This window comes from Ricinus communis, chromosome 5, assembly GCF_019578655.1.
Source record: "Ricinus communis isolate WT05 ecotype wild-type chromosome 5, ASM1957865v1, whole genome shotgun sequence".
In the NCBI taxonomy this organism is placed as follows: domain Eukaryota; kingdom Viridiplantae; phylum Streptophyta; class Magnoliopsida; order Malpighiales; family Euphorbiaceae; genus Ricinus; species Ricinus communis.
Genome location: NC_063260.1, coordinates 29706219 through 29724651, shown reverse-complemented (window position 1 = coordinate 29724651; position 18433 = coordinate 29706219). Strand labels below are relative to the sequence as shown.

Below are 18433 nucleotides of genomic sequence, written 5' to 3'. Positions count from 1 at the left end.
CGGGTAAATTAGATTAAAAAAATAATTTATTGACTTAAACTGCTCCTTCTTAACAACCTAAGATAATAGGGTTACAAATATTAAAATGTAAAGAAAGCTCCACAATTTTAATAATTCTTTTATTTATGACAATAACGTTTTATTTTAACAAAAATCATAAAACATATAAAATTATCACAGCGAGAATGAATTAAATTAGATCGAAAATGGAGATGATATATTGGCCATTGATAGGGTCATAAGATGGGCCTGTATTGATACAAACGGCCCATTAGATGTACAAGCCCCTTCACGGCGCCGCTATTGTAAGAGATAAAAGCCACGCGCTATTTAGGGTTTTCGAGTCATTCCCTCTGTATAAATAAGCGGCGGACGCCTCAAATCAGCACCCGAGCAGCCCAGCCGTCGTTTCATGAGTAGGGTTATTGTCAAAGGCGTATGTTTCTCTTCTGCATCATTTCTCTTTCTGTTTATTATTTTTCTATTCGGCTTTTCTAACACAACTCAAGTGATGAGAAAATACTGCAACAATATGATGGACTAGTTCCATGATTCATGGTATTTAAGTCTCTGATGATTTCTTTTTCCTAATTCCAATTTCTTATAGATCTATTTTCTTTCTTTTTAAAAGTTTCGTTTTCGTTTGATCTTGATTAATCGGAGATGGAAAAAAAGAGATATGATGAGTGAAATTAATTGGTCCGTGTTTCTGATTTCACCATGACTGATTACCTAATTTTAGCACACTCTGATCTCTCTTTATTCGAATTATTTCTGTAATGGTTAGTTAGGTTTATAAGACTTTTTATATGTTTTTTCATTGAGGAAATTAATGAGTTCTGTGATTATATGCCCTAAATTAGGGCGATATACGCTATTCTGATTGATTTACATGAACAGAAATCTATTGAAAATATGAGAGCTCATTGATTGTTTTCATTTCTCCTTTTAAATTAAACATAAAACTGTAACTTCTGCGGTGATGAATTTATGAAAACCAATTCACATGTCAGACTTCAGAGATTCTTCAATCAATGAGAAGAAATTTCATACTTCTGAGCAGAAGTTGACAAAATTTCAATTTGAATACAAAGAATCTTTAAGTTCTGTCCAAACTCTATTTTCTGTCGGGAGCTTACTTGAGATTATTTCCTCGGTCGTTGCCAATTGATTCCGAGCCTTGAGGGACCCTAATTTTTTGTTCTCAACACTGAAGTAATTATGGGCCATATTGGTATTGCACTCTTGATCAGATTTAGAAAATGGAATGTATTATACTTCCTTTAAAACCCAGTATACATTGTTTGCCAGATACTATATGAATCTACCTTGTATACTAAGTTTTGATGGTGGAGAAAAGGCCTAATTTTTGAACTCCTCTATAAAGAATCCTTGAGTAATTAATTTAACATTCTTAAGAAGCTTATCTAGCTTTTGCAGGCTAAGTAGCCACCATAGTAATATATTAGAATTTAACTGTTACTTGATATATTGTAGGGATTCCCAACCAATCCCATAAACAAATCGAATCAATCTAACAGGATTACCTGTCAAAATTCTATTTTTTGTTGGGAGCTTATTTGAGATTGTTTGCGCAACCGTTGCCAATTGATTCCGAGCGACACTGGTTGATGGACTCGTAATCAAATGTATAAAGGGAAAATAGTGTGCTGCCTTTAAAATCCAATGTACAAGAGAAATTCCCAAGTCAAGCAACCGTGAAACCTGTCATATGTTGCCAGTTGCCGGATATAATCTTTCCAGTTCAAGGAGGAATCGTTTACTGCTCTTGGAAAATATTGTTTTTAAATTTTTGACAGCCTAGTTACCCTGGGCTTTTGAATCTCTGAGTAATTACTTGACATTCTTAAGAAGCTTATAAAGCTTTGACTTCTTTATTGCTATATGAACTCTCTTGCAGATCGAAATGAAAGTTACGTGCTTGCAAAGGAAGTTAATTGCTTGAAAGTTCATTTAGTTTTGCCCCTCTATATTTTCAGTACACTTCTATGAAACAGCCAGAGCAGAGTCCAAAGGTTCAAGTATGTTCCAAAACCTGGTCTACAAATGAAGCTATCTGAAGTGTTCTTGAGTGGGTTGTTAGAAAAACTTTTGGCAGTGCGCAAGTTAAAAATTGAGAAGAATACTATGGATGGAGAAGTGATAGGCTGGATTAATGGATGTAATCTTAACGATCCTGGTTCTAGTCGATTATTTGTCACCTAGTGTAATAGGTAGGTCGGAAGTAATTTCATTTTCCGGTTGGATCGAGCTTCAGTAATTCATGGTAGCCTGATTTGGTTACCATAGATTTTTAACCCTCAATCTCGATTCTGGTGTTAGACTTGCTAGGAGACTTTTGCGATTTGAGACAAAGTGGATGTATCGAAGGTGTCTGCCATAGAAAGTTAGATAATTGCAGAAGGCTATCATTGCTAGGGATAAAATAGTATTTTAAATCATGCTTGGACTATTAGATCTCTGATGGCCAGAATTGATGCTTTCCACTAAAGTAGTATGTCTCATAAGGGTATAGCCGAGGAAGTAACCTTGCTCCCGAGTGTAAATAGAGTAGAAAAGGCATGGGAATTAGATTACCGGACTTAAGAATGATTAAGAAATTGGGTTGTCCAGATTTAAGAGATTTCTCAATTAATTGTCTGGTATTCTTCATAGACTTTCTTGCATCATAAGGAACTTCTCTATTATATTGTTCATAGTATCATTGATGATATTAATTTGATTTTTTCATGTTGTGTTTCTAATAATGAAATTAAATTTGTTGCTTATAGCATGGGAACTTTCAAAGCCCTAAGCCCTTATAGGTTATAGGGCTTTTTCTATCAAAACAAAGCGGAGTTGATTAAAGAGAATCTTCATAATGTTGTAGGAAATATATTTGGTTTGACTGATTAATACAGTTACCAGCCGCCGATGGTTGATAAATAAACTGTTTGTTAAAATTTATTAGCAGTTGCTGTTAGTATGTTAAACGATTATTTAAGATATAATTTATCGTTAAATATATTTTATTATTTTATATTATATTTAATTATACAAATTAATAAAAATAATTAAAAATATTATAGTTATTTTCTTTAGCTCAACGGTATTTATTATTAAAAATTATTTTAAAAATAGAAATTTAAATTTAAATTCTATTAATAAAAATTCTATTTTCAAATACTATAATTATAAATATAATTATTTAACTATTAAAAATAATTTTAAAATAATAATGATTTATTATAAAATATAAAAATATAAGAGATCAACTTATAGTAAATTATTATTAATAAGTTCTAATAAAAATAATAGTGTTCAAATAAATGAAAAAATTCAAATCAGTTATCGGTTGATAAGAAAAAGTTTTGATAATATAATCAGCTATTGACTTTTACTAAATCAGCTATTATTTTTTAAATTTTTATTGAACGTAATACTTGCATCAAATCTCTGAACCAAATACTGATAGTCTGTTTTTGCAAATACGTTTCATGCCTAAATAGTGGAACAAAATCTGCACAGTGGGTAGGGTCTTTTTGGAATTAGTTATTTCTATAATAGGCTTTCGTGGAAAGGTTATTCAATAGATTATGCAACGTATTAGTTCAATTTATACCAAGTGATCCACTCTCAACCTATTTGTTTTTATTTGCTCCTAATGTGTTATCTTTCTTCTTTCAGGCAACTTTGATGAAGGGGTCTTTGAGGGGTTTGCAGATTAATAATAGGTGCCCTCCTCTATCCAATCATTTATTGGCTAATAATACCTTTTAATGGATGTGGCTTTATCAAGGAAGCTCTCAAAATGAAATCTATTCTTGATATGTATGCCAAGTCTAATGGGCAAGAAGCCAATTCTGTAAGTCTGTTTTTTTAGCATAAGAGTTGCTGAGGATGATTGGCATGGTATTCTTCGGAACTGGAAATGAAAGAGATGGATCAATCTGAGTGGTAACTTGATTTGCCTTTCATTTGGGGGAACTCTAAAGTTTCAGCCCTTAATTTATTGGCCCTTTTAGGGGCTGTTTTTTTTGGAATGAAGTTTAATGATTCCAAGAAAAAGAAAAAAGGATAATTAGAAAGCTTTCAGACCAGACCAACCCGATTAGCAGACGACAAAATATTATTGGATATTTTTAGATTAAATATAATAGTCTTTAGAAATAGTAATTCTAGTTAAATTAAACTTTTTGAAAAAAAAAAAATTTAATTTTATATACAGTATTTTCATGTAAAACAAACAAAAGTCTTCAATCAAATATATGTTTTACGCCACTATGCAGTGGCCAATAGGAATCAATTACTTAAAAACTGTTAAATTTAGGTTCGGTGAAATACTTTCTATTAAATTGATCACACTGTAATTATAAAATTATTAAAAGAACACGTAAAAGTGAGGTGATTTAAAATTTACATGAAATAAGTAGAAGAGTTCAATATTTGGTGTTATCATTAGTTTGACAAAACTTTTTTTAAGAATATGGTCTTATAATTAGCTTGACAAAACCTTTTGTAAGAATAAGTACAAAAAGTACGGTGATTTTATTTATTTATAATTTTAATTAATGTAATTTTTTAAAGAAAGTGGTTATAAATTGTGATAAAATAATATATTCCATCGTTAAAAAATATTAAATTGTAATTATTTAGTCATAAAATTGATTCAACAGTCGAACAATGATATTTTGAAGATTAAGCTCCTAATTTATATTATCAAACATGAAAAATATAATAATAATAGCTGATTAGAACAAATATGGTTAAATTTTGATCAATTGATACATTTTAAGGATATAGTATTTTTATCATAATTCTTTAATTACATATTGGTCTCATATGAAAAAATCAATTACTAAAAATTATAAAAAATTCAATCGTAGTACGACATTGCAATAATATATAACGTAACAAGTAAATACATGTTGACCCTACGTGATGTCCGCTTTGCCTCTTTTGGAACATATACCTTACAGATGCATGCTGATGATTTTTTTTTTTTTTGTTTTTTTTTAAATTACAAGTAAAAAAAAGAGAAATTCAAATTATATATATATATATATATATATATATAAGAAGTACAAATATTAAATTGAGGTGTCCATTTTTTGATAATTCTCAACCGCTTATCTTATATTTTTATGCTTTTAGTAGGCTTATTATTTCCATCAATTGCGATGGCTTTTTTAGCTCTTTATGTTAAAAGAAATAAGATTTTTTAGATCTAATTAGGTTTAAGAGTAGATTTTATTTTTTTAAGATTTAGACTTAAATCATAATTTAGTACAGATATAATATAGATATTTCTTTAATTTAGTATAATATGATATAACATATGGACAACTCTTTTTAAACTTAAGTAAAAATGAAAGAAATTTTTATGCAAGTGTAAATATGATATATATAAATAAATTGACTATTTGAAAATAAATCAAAACTACGGCGGATGCCTGGAAGAAATACAAAGCAAATGATATTTTTGTATATGTATAGATATGAGATCCTATAGGGGACTGAGCTCTTTTTTTTTTTTTTTAATCAAAGCTGATATTTTTATATATAATCTAAACCCTTTACATAATTTGATTCTATGTAATTATAGCTTTTGTATTTATTTTTGTTTAAATGTAAAATATGATTTCACAACATAAGATTATAATTATTTTGTTTCTTCAAACAATTCTTCAAAATAAATATTTTATATTTGAAAAATAAGATTTAGACAATAAAAAATAATAGTAAAAGAGCCTTAAGATGTAGTTGTGAAATTATAGGAATTGTGAGAATATAGTGGTCAGTAGGATTGAGCACGGATTTTGAATATCTCAAACCCTTGAACTAAGCCTACAAAAACTGAACTGAACACTTCCACTCTAAATTGAATTATACCAAATTTAAATTACTATTTTAGTTGCATTTTAGAATTTTGTCAATATTTAAACAAATTTTTCAAGTAAATCGAACTAAAATGAAACCGAACTGAAGAAAAAAAATAGTATATATGTATAAAATTAATTAATTATGCACACACAAATAATGTCAATTTTATTAAATTAAGAAGTTTTAATATAATATTATATTAATCAAATTGATAAATATAGTCATTCAATCATACTCTTATGAATATTTTACTTGCAAAATAAATTAGTGTAAAATACATGATTTGGAATATTTTTTTCAAAGTTATGTATTTCATTCCGGCTGTCATTTCAATTTGTCATTGGAACAAAATATTTTGATATCAGAGCATTTCGGCGTCTCATTTTAGATTACATATATAATTTAATTTTAAATTATTAAAATACAACACTATAAAATTATTACCATAATCTAATTAAATAACATATTGAAAAGCAACAAGTACATAAGTTTTAAGTTGTTATTATTAAATAATATAGAGTAGATTATAAAAATTATAAATTAATGAAAATAAAATATGGTTAAATTATAGAGCGAATGCTAAAGTGATAGATAAAGATAAAAAGATGATTATTTAAAGTTTTAAATTTCAATTCGTTTTTATTGATAGAGAGAAAAAATATTTTATTGTGTTAGAGTTAAATATTAACAAACTATTTAACTCAATTTAATAATATATTTTTTTATATAAAATTGCTTCATTTCAATCTATCTCCTTAATCTAGGCCAGAATGACAATTTAGGTTCAATCTCGGCCGAGATTTTGATCGATATGGAACAAAAGATATTCTATTTATTTCACGTCATTTTAAAATTATAAATTTAATTCCGTTAAATTTGAATTATTATGAACCAATCTAAAATTCTGAAATTATAGAGGTACTAATATGTATTTTGACTTGAATTTTAAAAGTTGTAAATTTTCAAAATTTGATTTGAGATTTCAATGATAATATTGTTTTTCTAAAATTTCCGACTAAACAGATTGACCCGTGAGTAGTGACCTTGGTAGGACAAGATCTAATGTCTCTTATTGGTTGAGAGTTGAAGCTTCCTTTGACAAGGTTGAAAAGTCATCGATTTGCTCCTACTGACTCCCACTAAACCAAATACTTGGGTCATGAAATGTATATCCTTGCGTTAAGCTCTCCTTGATGACGTTCACCAACAGGACGTCATACAGAAAATTAAAATTATATTTAAAGTTACCAATTAAATTTTACACTTAAAATAAAATACATATTCTTCTGTCCCAAGATGCTACTGTATTTTCTAAATACACGCGAATTAAAGGATAACCTTTTAATAAATATTATTAATGATTATCATTATTTTTTCAAAAAAATCCTTCTTATCTTTTTTATAATTATTATAATTTCAAAGTATTAATATGAAATTAATTGCAATGTGATAAAATATATGTCAATTAATAAAATATATTTTTAATTTACGAAAAATATAAAGATATTTATCATTTTTCGTAATTCAGCAATAAATTTTACGGTTATGAAAAAATTTAATATTCTTTGTAAATTTACTAACTTTTTTATAAATCATTAAATTTCGTAAGATGTTATCATTTTTTTGCAACTAGTTTCACTTACAATATATGGAGATGATTGTCATTTTTTAAAATTTAATAATATATTTTGCGATTACAAAAATTTTAATATTTTTTATAAATTTACCTGACGTAGTTCATCGGTTTAACACTTCAAAGAGTCAATCAAGATGAAAGAAATTGAACTATAACTTAAAATGGATTAAAAAAATTATATTTTTTGAAACCAAAAAAAATATTAAATAGGAAAAAAGTTTTAATTAAAATACATTTTTTATCAAACAATGTGTTAGTTTAATTAAATTTAAAAAATAACTTAATTACTATATTGTACCAAATCATTAAATGCGTACACAGTATAAAAGAAATTGACTAAAGAAAATTCGCATATATTAAAACTTAGAAAAAAATTTAACCAAATTGATAGATGATTGACACATATTCACTACTTTAATCAAACTGATAGATAATTGACACATATTCACTGGTTTTAAATGAAAGAGTAAATATCAATTATTTAATACTAAAATATAAATTATTTATATATGTATCACTCTTTCATTAATTATGGTGTATGAATTAAAAGCCGCTAAAAATTTGATAAAGTTAGATGGCTTGACGACCAAGCCAAAGACTTGCTCTACGGTCTATTTATTATTTCAGTATATATATATGTATGCATGAATGTCTCTTCAATTTATATCTTAATAATTACCATTCTCTTCTCCAATCCACTATCCAAGAATGAGTATAGTAGAAATGTGGACTAACCTAGGCTCAGCAATTGCTGGCATAATGTTTGCTTGGGCTATGTTTCAACAGTACTTCCCTTACCAATTTCGGGGCTATCTCGACAGATATACCCGGAAATTGGTAGCTTATGTCTACCCTTACCTTCAAATTACCTTCCATGAATACACCGGGGAACGGCTCAAGCGTAGCGAGCTCTATGCCAACATTCAGAACTACCTCAGCGCCACCTCATCCACTACGGCCAAGAGGCTTAAGGCTGATGTTGTTAAAGACGGCCAGTCTCTTATTCTTAGCATGGACGACCATGAAGAGATTACTGATGAATATAATGGGATTAAGGTCTGGTGGGCTTCCAGCAAAACTACTCCAAAATCACAGACCATCTCGTGGTATCCTGAAGCAGAGGAGAGGAGATATTTCAAGCTTACAGTTCATAGACGTCACAGAGATATAATCACGACGTCTTATATTGATCATGTTTTGAAAGAAGGCAAGACAATTTCGATCAGGAACCGTCAGAGAAAGCTTTACACCAACAATCCTAGCCAGAATTGGTATGGGTGGAAAGCTAGCAAGTGGAGCCATGTGGTGTTTGAGCATCCTGCTACTTTTGACACTTTGGGAATGGCAACTAAGAAGAAGCAGGAGATCAAGAATGATCTTATCAAGTTCAGTAAAGGGAAAGAGTACTATGCCAAGATTGGCAAGGCTTGGAAGCGCGGATATCTTCTTTATGGTCCTCCAGGAACTGGCAAATCAACTATGATTGCTGCCATGGCTAACTTCTTGAATTACGATGTTTATGATCTTGAGTTGACTACAGTGAAGGACAACAGCGAGCTAAGGAAGCTGTTGATCGAGACGACGAGCAAGTCTATCATTGTGATTGAGGATATTGATTGCTCACTCGATCTGACTGGTCAGCGAAAGCCCAAGAAGGAGAAAGACGACGACGATGACGACAACGACGATGAGAAGAAGAAAGATCCAGTCTCCAAGAAGAAAAAGAAAGATGAAGATGAGAGCAATAAAGGAAGCAAGGTGACCTTGTCGGGGCTATTGAATTTTATTGATGGAATTTGGTCAGCTTGTGGGGGAGAAAGGATCATTGTGTTCACTACTAATTATGTTGAGAAACTTGATCCTGCACTGATCAGAAGGGGAAGGATGGACAAGCACATAGAGATGTCTTACTGCTGCTTTGAAGCATTCAAGGTTCTGGCTAAGAATTATTTGGACGTTGAATCCCATGAGTTGTATGGTAAGATTAGCAAGTTGTTGGAGGAAACCAACATGACACCAGCTGATGTTGCAGAGAATTTGATGCCTAAATCAGATGAAGAAGATGAGGACACTTGTCTCAAGAATTTGATTGCTGCTCTTGAGGAAACGAAGGAAGAGGAAGCAAGAAAGAAGGCTGAAGAAGCAAAGTTAAAGGCAGAGCAAGAAGCCAAAGAGAAAGAGAAAGCTAGTAAAGAAGATGAAAAGGGGAATGTAAAATCAGATAAGGAAATCAAAGAGAATGGTATCACCTCAAATGGGGAGAAACAGATTGCCCCTTGAAGACAAACTAAACTGTGTGGTGGCTTAACTATGCCAATGAGAAATTGGCTCTTCTTAGGGTTCCTGATTTTTAGAATAAAACTTGTTAGTGATCACAAGTTAAGTTGTTAATTAGGTATTGTGTAATCTAAAGCTACTTAATTGTATCAGTTTCTTCAATATATTATTTTCCCTGTCTAATTAATCAAAATTTCACCGATTAAATTGCTTTTTTTTTTTTCCTTTTTTTACCTCATTTGATTGGATGTACGGAAACATACACTGAAGAAGAACTTGGCCAATCTGTTCTTTGATAAAATTTTAAATTCTGGACAACTTTTAAGTTTTAAAACTTATAAATCTCAGGCCCTTTATCTCCTAAGATCTTAAAGTCTAATGTCTTTATTGTTTGAGAATTTAATTATCTAAAATTTTGAAGTAATTGTTTTATCATGAAATTATTTAAATGCTAAGAATTTTGATTCAAATAGAATCTAATCACATGCAAAGTGTTTTGAGTTCAAATAAACTTCTTCATGTTCTTTTTTAAAGAAAAGAAAAATTATTATTTCATTCTTACTCTTATAACTCGACCATTCATTATGGAATCGGTGTATGCTTTTGTTGGGACAGCCTCTTAAAAATATAGAGTTAAGTGTTGAAAATGTAGAAGTATACAAACACACGTAATGATTTTGTTTATAAATATTTTATAAAATATATAGTTTACTATTAACAAAAGCATTTGCTTAGTAAGAAAATCCCCTGTCACCGACTGTTTTATTATTATCTAGTCATTGGTCTTTTTTAATACAAGTAAAAAGAAAGACTTACTAATATGAAAGAGGCGAAGAAGGATTTGGAAACTATCGAGCTGGACACAGAGCTTGAATCTACCAAGAAAAGAAAAGGGGAAGAAACCAAGGAAAAAGAGGCGAGTGAATGAAGGAAAAAAGAAGCAAAGATAAAGACGGAATTCAGAATTCGTTGATCCATTTGCTTTTCTGATGAAACCTAATTATTTCAATAAGATATTTTTCTCAATGAATTTTATGTCTGGTGTGAATTGTCGGATATGATATTTTATTACAAAGTCTCAACCACCCAAAATATAAAATTTTCGCCAATGGGAATCGCGGACAAGAAGCTTGGTCCCCTGATTTCTTATGGCATTTTGTGGTCATTTCGCTTAGTAATAGACCACGACATCAATGTTAAACAATTGTAATTGCAACCCTATCCTATGTCACAGTGACATCTCCTAACTTAGCCGAGAAGATTATCTAACTTTGCCCACTTTTTTGGCTTCTTCTTGAAAGGTACCAATCAATTTTAATATCACATATTGATTTAAGAGAAATTTTCCCCCTTCCCAGGTCGTCGACACCATTAGCACGCCCTTGTGTATTTATCTAATTGAATCACTTACCCTTTCCCTTCACATAACCAAACCCACCAAGATCATCAGCACCAAGTCTCCTGAGAGATTTAGCTACGAGGAATAGTCAATACATTCCGAAAATGATTCATTTGAAGCAAGGCGATATGCTTGCTCAAGTTGGATCAGTGATTGCTAGTTTAATGTTTGTTTGGGCTATGTTCAAGCAATACTTCCCTTATGAACTGCGAGATCGTCTTGAAAAATACACTCAAAGAGCCTTCACTTTTGTTTACCCTTATATTCAAATTACATTTCATGAATTCACAGGAGAACGTCTGATGCGCAGCGAAGCCTACTCCGCCATTGAAACTTACCTTAGCTCCAGCTCATCTACGCAAGCGAAGCGGCTCAAAGCGGAAGTGGTGAAGAACAACCAGTCACTTGTTCTTAGCATGGATGATCATGAAGAAGTTGCTGATGAATTCGAAGGTGTGAAGCTATGGTGGGCTTCAGGAAAGAATGTTTTCAAGTCGCAAACATTATCCTTTTATCAGGTGACTGATGAGAAAAGGTACTACAAGCTCAGATTTCATAAGAAACATAGAGATGTCGTAATTGGACCATACCTAAATCATGTCCTGAGAGAAGGGAAGGCAATTAAGGTGAGAAATCGACAGCGAAAGCTTTATACTAACAATGGATCGTATTGGAGCCATGTAGTGTTCGAGCACCCGGCTACTTTCAAGACACTAGCAATGGAAGCAGAGAAAAAGAAGGAAATTATGGATGATTTGATTACGTTCAGTCAAGCAGAAGAATTCTATGCAAGAATTGGAAGGGCTTGGAAGAGAGGGTATCTTCTTTACGGTCCGCCAGGGACTGGTAAGTCTACTATGATTGCAGCAATGGCAAATCTTTTGAACTATGATATATATGATCTTGAATTGACTGCTGTTAAAGACAATACTGAGCTAAGAAAGCTATTAATCGAGACTTCCAGCAAGTCTATTATTGTAATAGAAGATATAGATTGCTCCCTTGATTTAACTGGTCAAAGAAGTAAGAAGAAAGCAGAAGAAGGGGATGAGAATAATAAGGAACAAAAACCAAGACTTCCAAAAGATGAAAGAGATGGCAAAAGTAGTCAAGTTACTCTTTCTGGGTTATTGAATTTCATTGATGGGTTATGGTCAGCTTGTGGAGGAGAAAGGCTAATATTATTCACTACAAATTTTGTGGAGAAACTTGACCCAGCACTCGTCAGGAGAGGAAGGATGGACAAGCATATAGAATTGACATATTGCAGCTTTGAAGCATTTAAGGAGTTGGCTAGCAACTATATTCAGATTGAATCTCATCATCTGTTTGATAAAATTAGTGACTTGCTGAGGGAAGTAAAGATGACTCCTGCTGATGTCGCGGAGCATTTGATGCCAAAGACTCTTCCTGGGAATGCTGAGGTATGCTTGGAGAGTCTAATTGTAGGTCTTGAAAAGGCCAAAGAGGTAGCAAAGTTGAAAGCGGAGGAAGAAGCAAAAGAGAAGGAATTATCACCACCACCACCAGCATCAGCAGTAATGGAAGAAGCAAAAGAGAATAATAACAATAACCCAAAACCAAATAAAGAGTAGTGAAGAGCTAAAAAGAAATTGTTCAATAGCCAGAGATTGCAATAAAAGATTTAGTGGCGATCAGTTCATTCAAATGGCAGAATTGGGATGACGAAAAGCAAATATCGGAGATTAGATTTTGAACAATTACGAAAAGAAAAGTGTTTATAGCTCCATGAATTATCAATGAAATCAGATTAAGAAGAGTAAATATTGTCTTTTAGTTAAAAATAGTTAGGCTCTAATTTATCGCCATTCCGTATGGGATTATTCTCTCTTTATTTGCGCTGTGAAACTGTTCGACAGAATGCCACAAAGAACTTGGAATTTTCTAGTTTGGTCGTGGCTTGTGCAACAGGAACACAACTTGCTACTGCAGAAGGGCCCTATCTAAGCAATTAAATCCAATTTTCATAAATACCCACTTCTTTAAATTTTCAATTTCGACGATTTGTAAAGGTAAATACGAGTGATCCAAATCGAAGTTTTATTGGATTTTTATGTACCTGAAATTGCTAGGTATTTTGATCGATTTAGCTTAATGATGTGTCTAAATTAGTACTCGTGAATATACGAACTGAACGGTAGTTCGGACAAACTCACCACAAGATCGATTTCACAAGAAATTATAAAGCATATATTGTACAGACCAACTATCACACAAAATACTGAAAAAATAAATATAAACACTCTAAACCAATGTTTTGATAATGATCTTTAGTTTAATAAAAGAAATTAAATAACTAGAAAATAAATATACAACTAGAATTATTAATATGAACTATATGATAAAATAGCATTTAGTCTAACTTTTACTTAGTAATCCCCTTAATTCCCTTAAATCCTAATTTAACAAATGAGATAGTGATGTGCCTTTTTTCCTTAAGTCACTCAAACTAATGATGCAACTTATATTTCTTATACCAACATAGATTAAAGTAAATATGATATTTCTAATACTTTTAACCTAAAGATTTTCGTAACATATATTACTACAAAATTGATATGATGGTCAACCAATAATAATAGATGGAACTAATGAACATATGAAGGCAAAGAAATCATTCATTAAATTCAAAATATATAAGGTTCATACATAAATAAAAAGTCAAACTAAACACTTATGTAACTTAACCTAACATACTTAATCCAACGACCATTGTAATTAAATAAAAAGACTTAAGATTCATAAAACATAAAACTAAAATTCCATCAAAGTTTAAAAGCTCTTCAAGGAATGAAGAAGATTGGTCCTTTTTCTCTACGTCTTCGAAAAGCTTCTCTGATTCTTCAAATAATGATACGACACAAACTAGCTAGGTGTACAAAGTGATGAACTATAGAAATTTCTGCAGAGAATAATATAAATCTTTTCTAGAGAGAATTTTAGTAGCCGAAGAACTCCCTGTTTTAATTAACCTCTACTCTTTGTAGAGATTCTCTTTTTAAAATTCTTTTCTCAACACATAATTACTATAGTTTATCTCTTATTGTCCTAAACAAACTAAACAGTTCAAAAAATAATTATCTATTAATTACATAATAATTACTTAAACTCCCTTCTTGGGCCTTAATGAATTAAGCTAGGCCTAAGCTATTAATAGCTCACGTGTCTAATTCTCAATCATTTAATAGCCGCAGTCCAATTAAAGCGCATTAGTACATTTTTAGCTCAAATTCTCTTCTTTGATGATTATTTCCTGAATTTAGACAAGAAAACTAAAACAAGATAAAACACATCTTTTTATCATATTATATATAAAAATATATTATTAAAACTCTAAAATACCCTTAAATATCTATATACAATTTAGATCGATCACTTAAATAGCCAGAAAGAGATTGCAATTGCTATTAACAAGCAAGCCATAGACAAACTTTAGATTGGCATGGCTTTGGCCTTTTGATCTTAATGAACTCTCCGGTTCCTTGACAAAACAGCTTTACAAGTCTCCCTCTTTCCATGAGTTATATTATTTAATATATTTGGTTTTGAAATTCCCAACTTTTTGTTTATTTAACAATTTAATCAGTAATGAACAAATTAACACTTCCACATGGGAAGATTTGTTTCTTCCATATCTTATTACTCTTAATTTCTGTAACTCCAATGTAATCTGACTAGAATCAGTTGTAATTTTTCTTCATAAGTTGGAAATAGAAACGAATTACACACGGTATTCTCTCATTTTTCAGTGGGAGAACCATATATAAGAGGAAGAAACCATGTCATTATTTTTCCTAAAATTGCTCAAATCACCATCCATTCTCTTTTTCCTTATTTCGATTCAGAGCCCACCACCCACCCTATCCAATTTCTCCTTCATTCCGTTGAACCACTTCTTCTTCCTGAACTTTTATAATTCTTAGAAACAAAAAAAAAAAAAAAAAAAAAATTGCTCTCTAACAACGGTTTTAAAGAAGATGGTATAAAGAAATGTTTATCGGGTTGGTCACAAATATTTAGTAGCTGGAAATCTAGAATATAAGTTTTAGAAATCTATAGCAGCTACAATATTTGAAAAAAGAAAAAAATTAAAAGAAGAAAATTGGAGCTAAACATTTATGTATATATAAGTTTCAAGACTGTCAAGTTTAGTTGAGTTGACCTGCATTTCTTAAATGCTTTTACTTGATATTTTAAAAAGTTTGAAAATAATTACAACCTACAACTACAATGAGAAACATTACGATCAGCATGTAACATAAATTGCATCACTCTTGGATTCGAGGAAACGGATGGAAAAAAGTGAAACAGGAAGTTAGAAGATGGGTGTTTCTTTGGTTTGCATCAAAAAGGAAAGAAAACTTAAATTACTCAATTTATCTCTGTTAAAGTCATACTGTCAGGGAGTTGGCGAGTCTCAATACCAATTCATTTAATATCATATATATTTAAGCAACAGGTACGTATGCGTCTACATATATATATACATATATAATTGTTGACAATGCTTCCTTGCTATATATATCATGTTCTAGTTTATGCAATTTACGGAAGTATGAGCATGAGTTTAAGTATAAATATGCTTCTCAGGTTGCTTTCCTTCCATGCTGAACTCACTAGTGCTTGCGATATTATTATCTTTGTATCTATACCACTTGGCAAACACCAGAAAGTAGCAAAAGTTGAGAAACCCTAAAGCAGCAATCATGTAATAAAAGCAATCCAATTTCCCTTTGTTAAGATCCTCTGCCAACCAATCCCCATGTTGAGATCTTGCTGTGACATGGTGAACTATTGAGATAAGGAACCCACTTAGATAACTTGAACCTGCTAAACCAAGAAAGAGGAAGGAGCCAGCTATGCTTCTCATATTTTCAGGAAACTGCCTGTAATAGAACTCGACCTGCCCAATGGTACTGAATGTCTCAGCTACCCCTGCAAGTGCTAGTTGAGGGACTAGCCATAAAGCGGACATAGATGATATAGCTCCTCCTTTAGGTGCCACGCCTAGTGTTGCTCTTGTAAGAGCAAAATGCCTTCTTCTCTCTTCAACTAAAGCAGAAACAAGCATTGTAAGAATCGAGAGAACGATTCCAATTCCCATTCTTTGTAGAAGTGTTATTCCACCTTCGTTTCCAGTGAGTTTTCGGAGCAAGGGCATCAAAATTCGGTCATAGATGGGAATCCATATTGTAAGGGTTAGCATGGAAAAGATTATAAACGAGGCGGCAGGCACTTTGAAGCCGTTATTGCCAAGTCTTCTGTCTGATTGAAGTGCCTGAAAAACAACATAAGTTTGTTGTTGAACAATAGCGGCAAAATAAATTATGGCTGATGCCCATATAGGAATTACTCTTAGTACACATTTCGCTTCTTCCACTTGCTGTATGCTGCAAAGTTTCCATGGATTGGCAGCTGATCCGTTAGACTTGGTTTGGTCTTCGCAAGTCACGATAGCGGACTTCTCGAGCCACCTGTTGCAATTATTGGGGATATTAATAAATAAATAGAGAATGAGATTTTTATTTTGCGTTTTTACCTGAATTGATTTGTGTAGAGAAGCCTGGTGTTGAGAGAATCGATTGGCATGTAATCAAAGAGGCAAAAACGAGGGTTGTGAGGTGGGCTTAACCTCCTCTTCCTAATAGCAGCAACAAGAACTTGAACCACACTAGTTATGGGGCTTCCCTTAGGCTTCACTTTGACATAAAGTTTTGAACCGAAGAAGAAAAGTGCACAAGACATGAACATTAAACATGCAGGAATCGCCAATCCAACAGCCCAATTCACGTTTGATTGGATATAGACAACGAAGGTTGCAGATATCATCATGGCGAATGTGAAGGTGAAGTAGTACCAATTGAAGAAGCTACGGATGCCTTGCTTACCAGATTCAATATTTGGATCGAACTGTTCAGCTCCAAAGGCTAGATTACAAGGTCGAATACCTCCAGCTCCAATGGTTAAGAATCCGAATCCACTTAGTAAAAAAAGCATTTGCCAATTTGAGGGTCCAATGCATGTACCGCTCTCCATTGCTGCACATTTTGGTGGGTGCAAATTGGAGATGGCTGCTGTGAGAGTTAGTATCATCATTCCCTGAAATAAATGGACAAAATAAAATATTACCAATGAGATTCAGGTTACTAGTATTGCAGTCATGGATTTTGAGTTCTCATTCTCATAAATTCTTATTTGTATACTAAAAAAGGGCTTAGTGTTTAAGAAGATGATATTACCAAAAGGGAACAAATGGAAGCAGAGGCAAGAGTCTTATAGTGTCCAAAGTAGGAATCAGATAAGAAAGCACCCACCAATGGTGCTACATTTGAGGTACCATTGAAGATATTAATAAGCAAAGTAGCTGTAATGATTTTCATGTTAAAAAAAGTAGTGAGATACACCATTATGTTTGATAGAGTGCCAATTGCTCCTAACTTCTCAAAAGCCTCATTTCCTGCAATTAATAAGTTTTAAAGAACTAATTAAAAACTAAGCTAGGAAATTAAATAACAAGATGCATGAAACAATTTAATATACCAATGATAAATGGCATGGCCTTAACTCCTCTATAGTTTATGATATCCTCATTGCTACGTGATGTTCTTTCCTCCTTGCCCTCCATAGATTTTCTAAAACTAAGAAAAAGCAAAAGCAGATCTTGAGTTTTCTGGGTTCTAGCTTCAAATAAATTAGAGTCTTATATATAGAGACCAAAGGCTAATGAAATGGGAATCTTGCAGCCACTTGCATTTCTATCAAGAAAAATTCTAACCATCGGTTTCTTCTAATTAGGAAACCTACACACTCTCATATAATAATAATTACTTGCTAATGACAATACATTTGGTTTGACCCCTGTGAGAAAGTGAAAGTGCTGGTCCATTATCTGAATGACTAGCATGATAGATGGTAGCAAATGCTTTTATCTATGGATTGGCATTGCACATTGAAGGTTTTTGAGGCTATAGAAGGCTTTCTTGGCATGTTTGTAGTTTTTTTTTTAATTTGACATATAATTAGTATATGTTAGTTGTTAGTGTCAGAAAGAATGAAAATTTTTTTAGGCGGGCTGCTATGAATCCCACACTTTTTTATAGCTTTTCACTCTATGAAAGATTAACTCCACAAGATATGGAGAGAGATCTCGAATTAGAGATCTTTACTTTTAAAAGCAATAAATCTTACTGACCCAGCTAGATTTAGATTGGTACATA

At 31.9% G+C, this 18433-nt stretch overlaps 3 protein-coding genes, 1 long non-coding RNA gene and 4 other non-coding genes across 9 annotated transcripts; 7 read left to right on the top strand and 1 right to left on the bottom strand.

Annotated features, from left to right (window-relative positions):
- Nucleotides 1-258: 258 nt before the first annotated feature.
- On the top strand, nt 259-4039 carry LOC125370202. 2 transcript variants are annotated; one of them, XR_007216140.1, is made up of 2 exons: nt 259-436; nt 3688-4039. It is a non-coding gene; the product is annotated as an uncharacterized LOC125370202 (long non-coding RNA). The 2 variants fall into 2 exon arrangements; XR_007216141.1 differs by lacking the exon at nt 3688-4039 and adding an exon at nt 1498-1904.
- On the top strand, nt 502-579 carry LOC112534595. The gene has a single exon (XR_003078880.1). It is a non-coding gene; the product is annotated as a small nucleolar RNA Z199 (small nucleolar RNA).
- LOC112534594 lies at nt 675-756 on the top strand. The gene has a single exon (XR_003078879.1). It is a non-coding gene; the product is annotated as a small nucleolar RNA SNORD18 (small nucleolar RNA).
- On the top strand, nt 836-924 carry LOC112534596. Its single transcript, XR_003078881.1, has one exon. It is a non-coding gene; the product is annotated as a small nucleolar RNA U54 (small nucleolar RNA).
- Nucleotides 972-1066, top strand: LOC112534597. The gene has a single exon (XR_003078882.1). It is a non-coding gene; the product is annotated as a small nucleolar RNA R64/Z200 family (small nucleolar RNA).
- A 4138-nt stretch (nt 4040-8177) lies between the features above and the next one.
- Nucleotides 8178-10003, top strand: LOC8275996 (AAA-ATPase ASD, mitochondrial). Its single transcript, XM_002517395.4, has one exon. The coding sequence runs from the start codon at nt 8228-8230 to the stop codon at nt 9797-9799; it is 1572 nt and encodes a 523-aa protein (XP_002517441.1). The 5' UTR covers nt 8178-8227; the 3' UTR covers nt 9800-10003.
- A 1075-nt stretch (nt 10004-11078) lies between these two features.
- On the top strand, nt 11079-12980 carry LOC8275997 (AAA-ATPase ASD, mitochondrial-like). The gene has a single exon (XM_002517396.4). It carries the CDS (start codon nt 11300-11302, stop codon nt 12788-12790), a length of 1491 nt encoding a protein of 496 aa, XP_002517442.3. The 5' UTR covers nt 11079-11299; the 3' UTR covers nt 12791-12980.
- Nucleotides 12981-14597: 1617 nt separating this feature from the next.
- Nucleotides 14598-17844, bottom strand: LOC8275999 (protein NRT1/ PTR FAMILY 2.11). Its single transcript, XM_002517398.3, has 4 exons — nt 17757-17844; nt 17456-17673; nt 16756-17315; nt 14598-16690 (listed from the first exon to the last, which is right to left on the bottom strand). Exons 1-4 carry the CDS (start codon nt 17839-17841, stop codon nt 15784-15786), a joined length of 1770 nt encoding a protein of 589 aa, XP_002517444.1. The 5' UTR covers nt 17842-17844; the 3' UTR covers nt 14598-15783.
- Nucleotides 17845-18433: the final 589 nt, after the last annotated feature.

Bases quoted from the DNA above. Each gene is read 5' to 3' on its own strand.
- LOC8275997 (XM_002517396.4), top strand. From the start codon at position 11,300: ATGATTCATTTGAAGCAAGGCGATATGCTTGCTCAAGTTGGATCAGTG.
- LOC8275999 (XM_002517398.3), bottom strand. From the start codon at position 17,841: ATGGAGGGCAAGGAGGAAAGAACATCACGTAGCAATGAGGATATCATA. The intron at 17,316-17,455 runs GTAATATCATCT...CATTTATTTCAG, and splicing joins CTTCCATTTGTTCCCTTTTG to GGAATGATGATACTAACTCT. The intron at 16,691-16,755 runs GTAAAAACGCAA...TAATTGCAACAG, and splicing joins CTCTACACAAATCAATTCAG to GTGGCTCGAGAAGTCCGCTA.
- LOC8275996 (XM_002517395.4), top strand. From the start codon at position 8,228: ATGAGTATAGTAGAAATGTGGACTAACCTAGGCTCAGCAATTGCTGGC.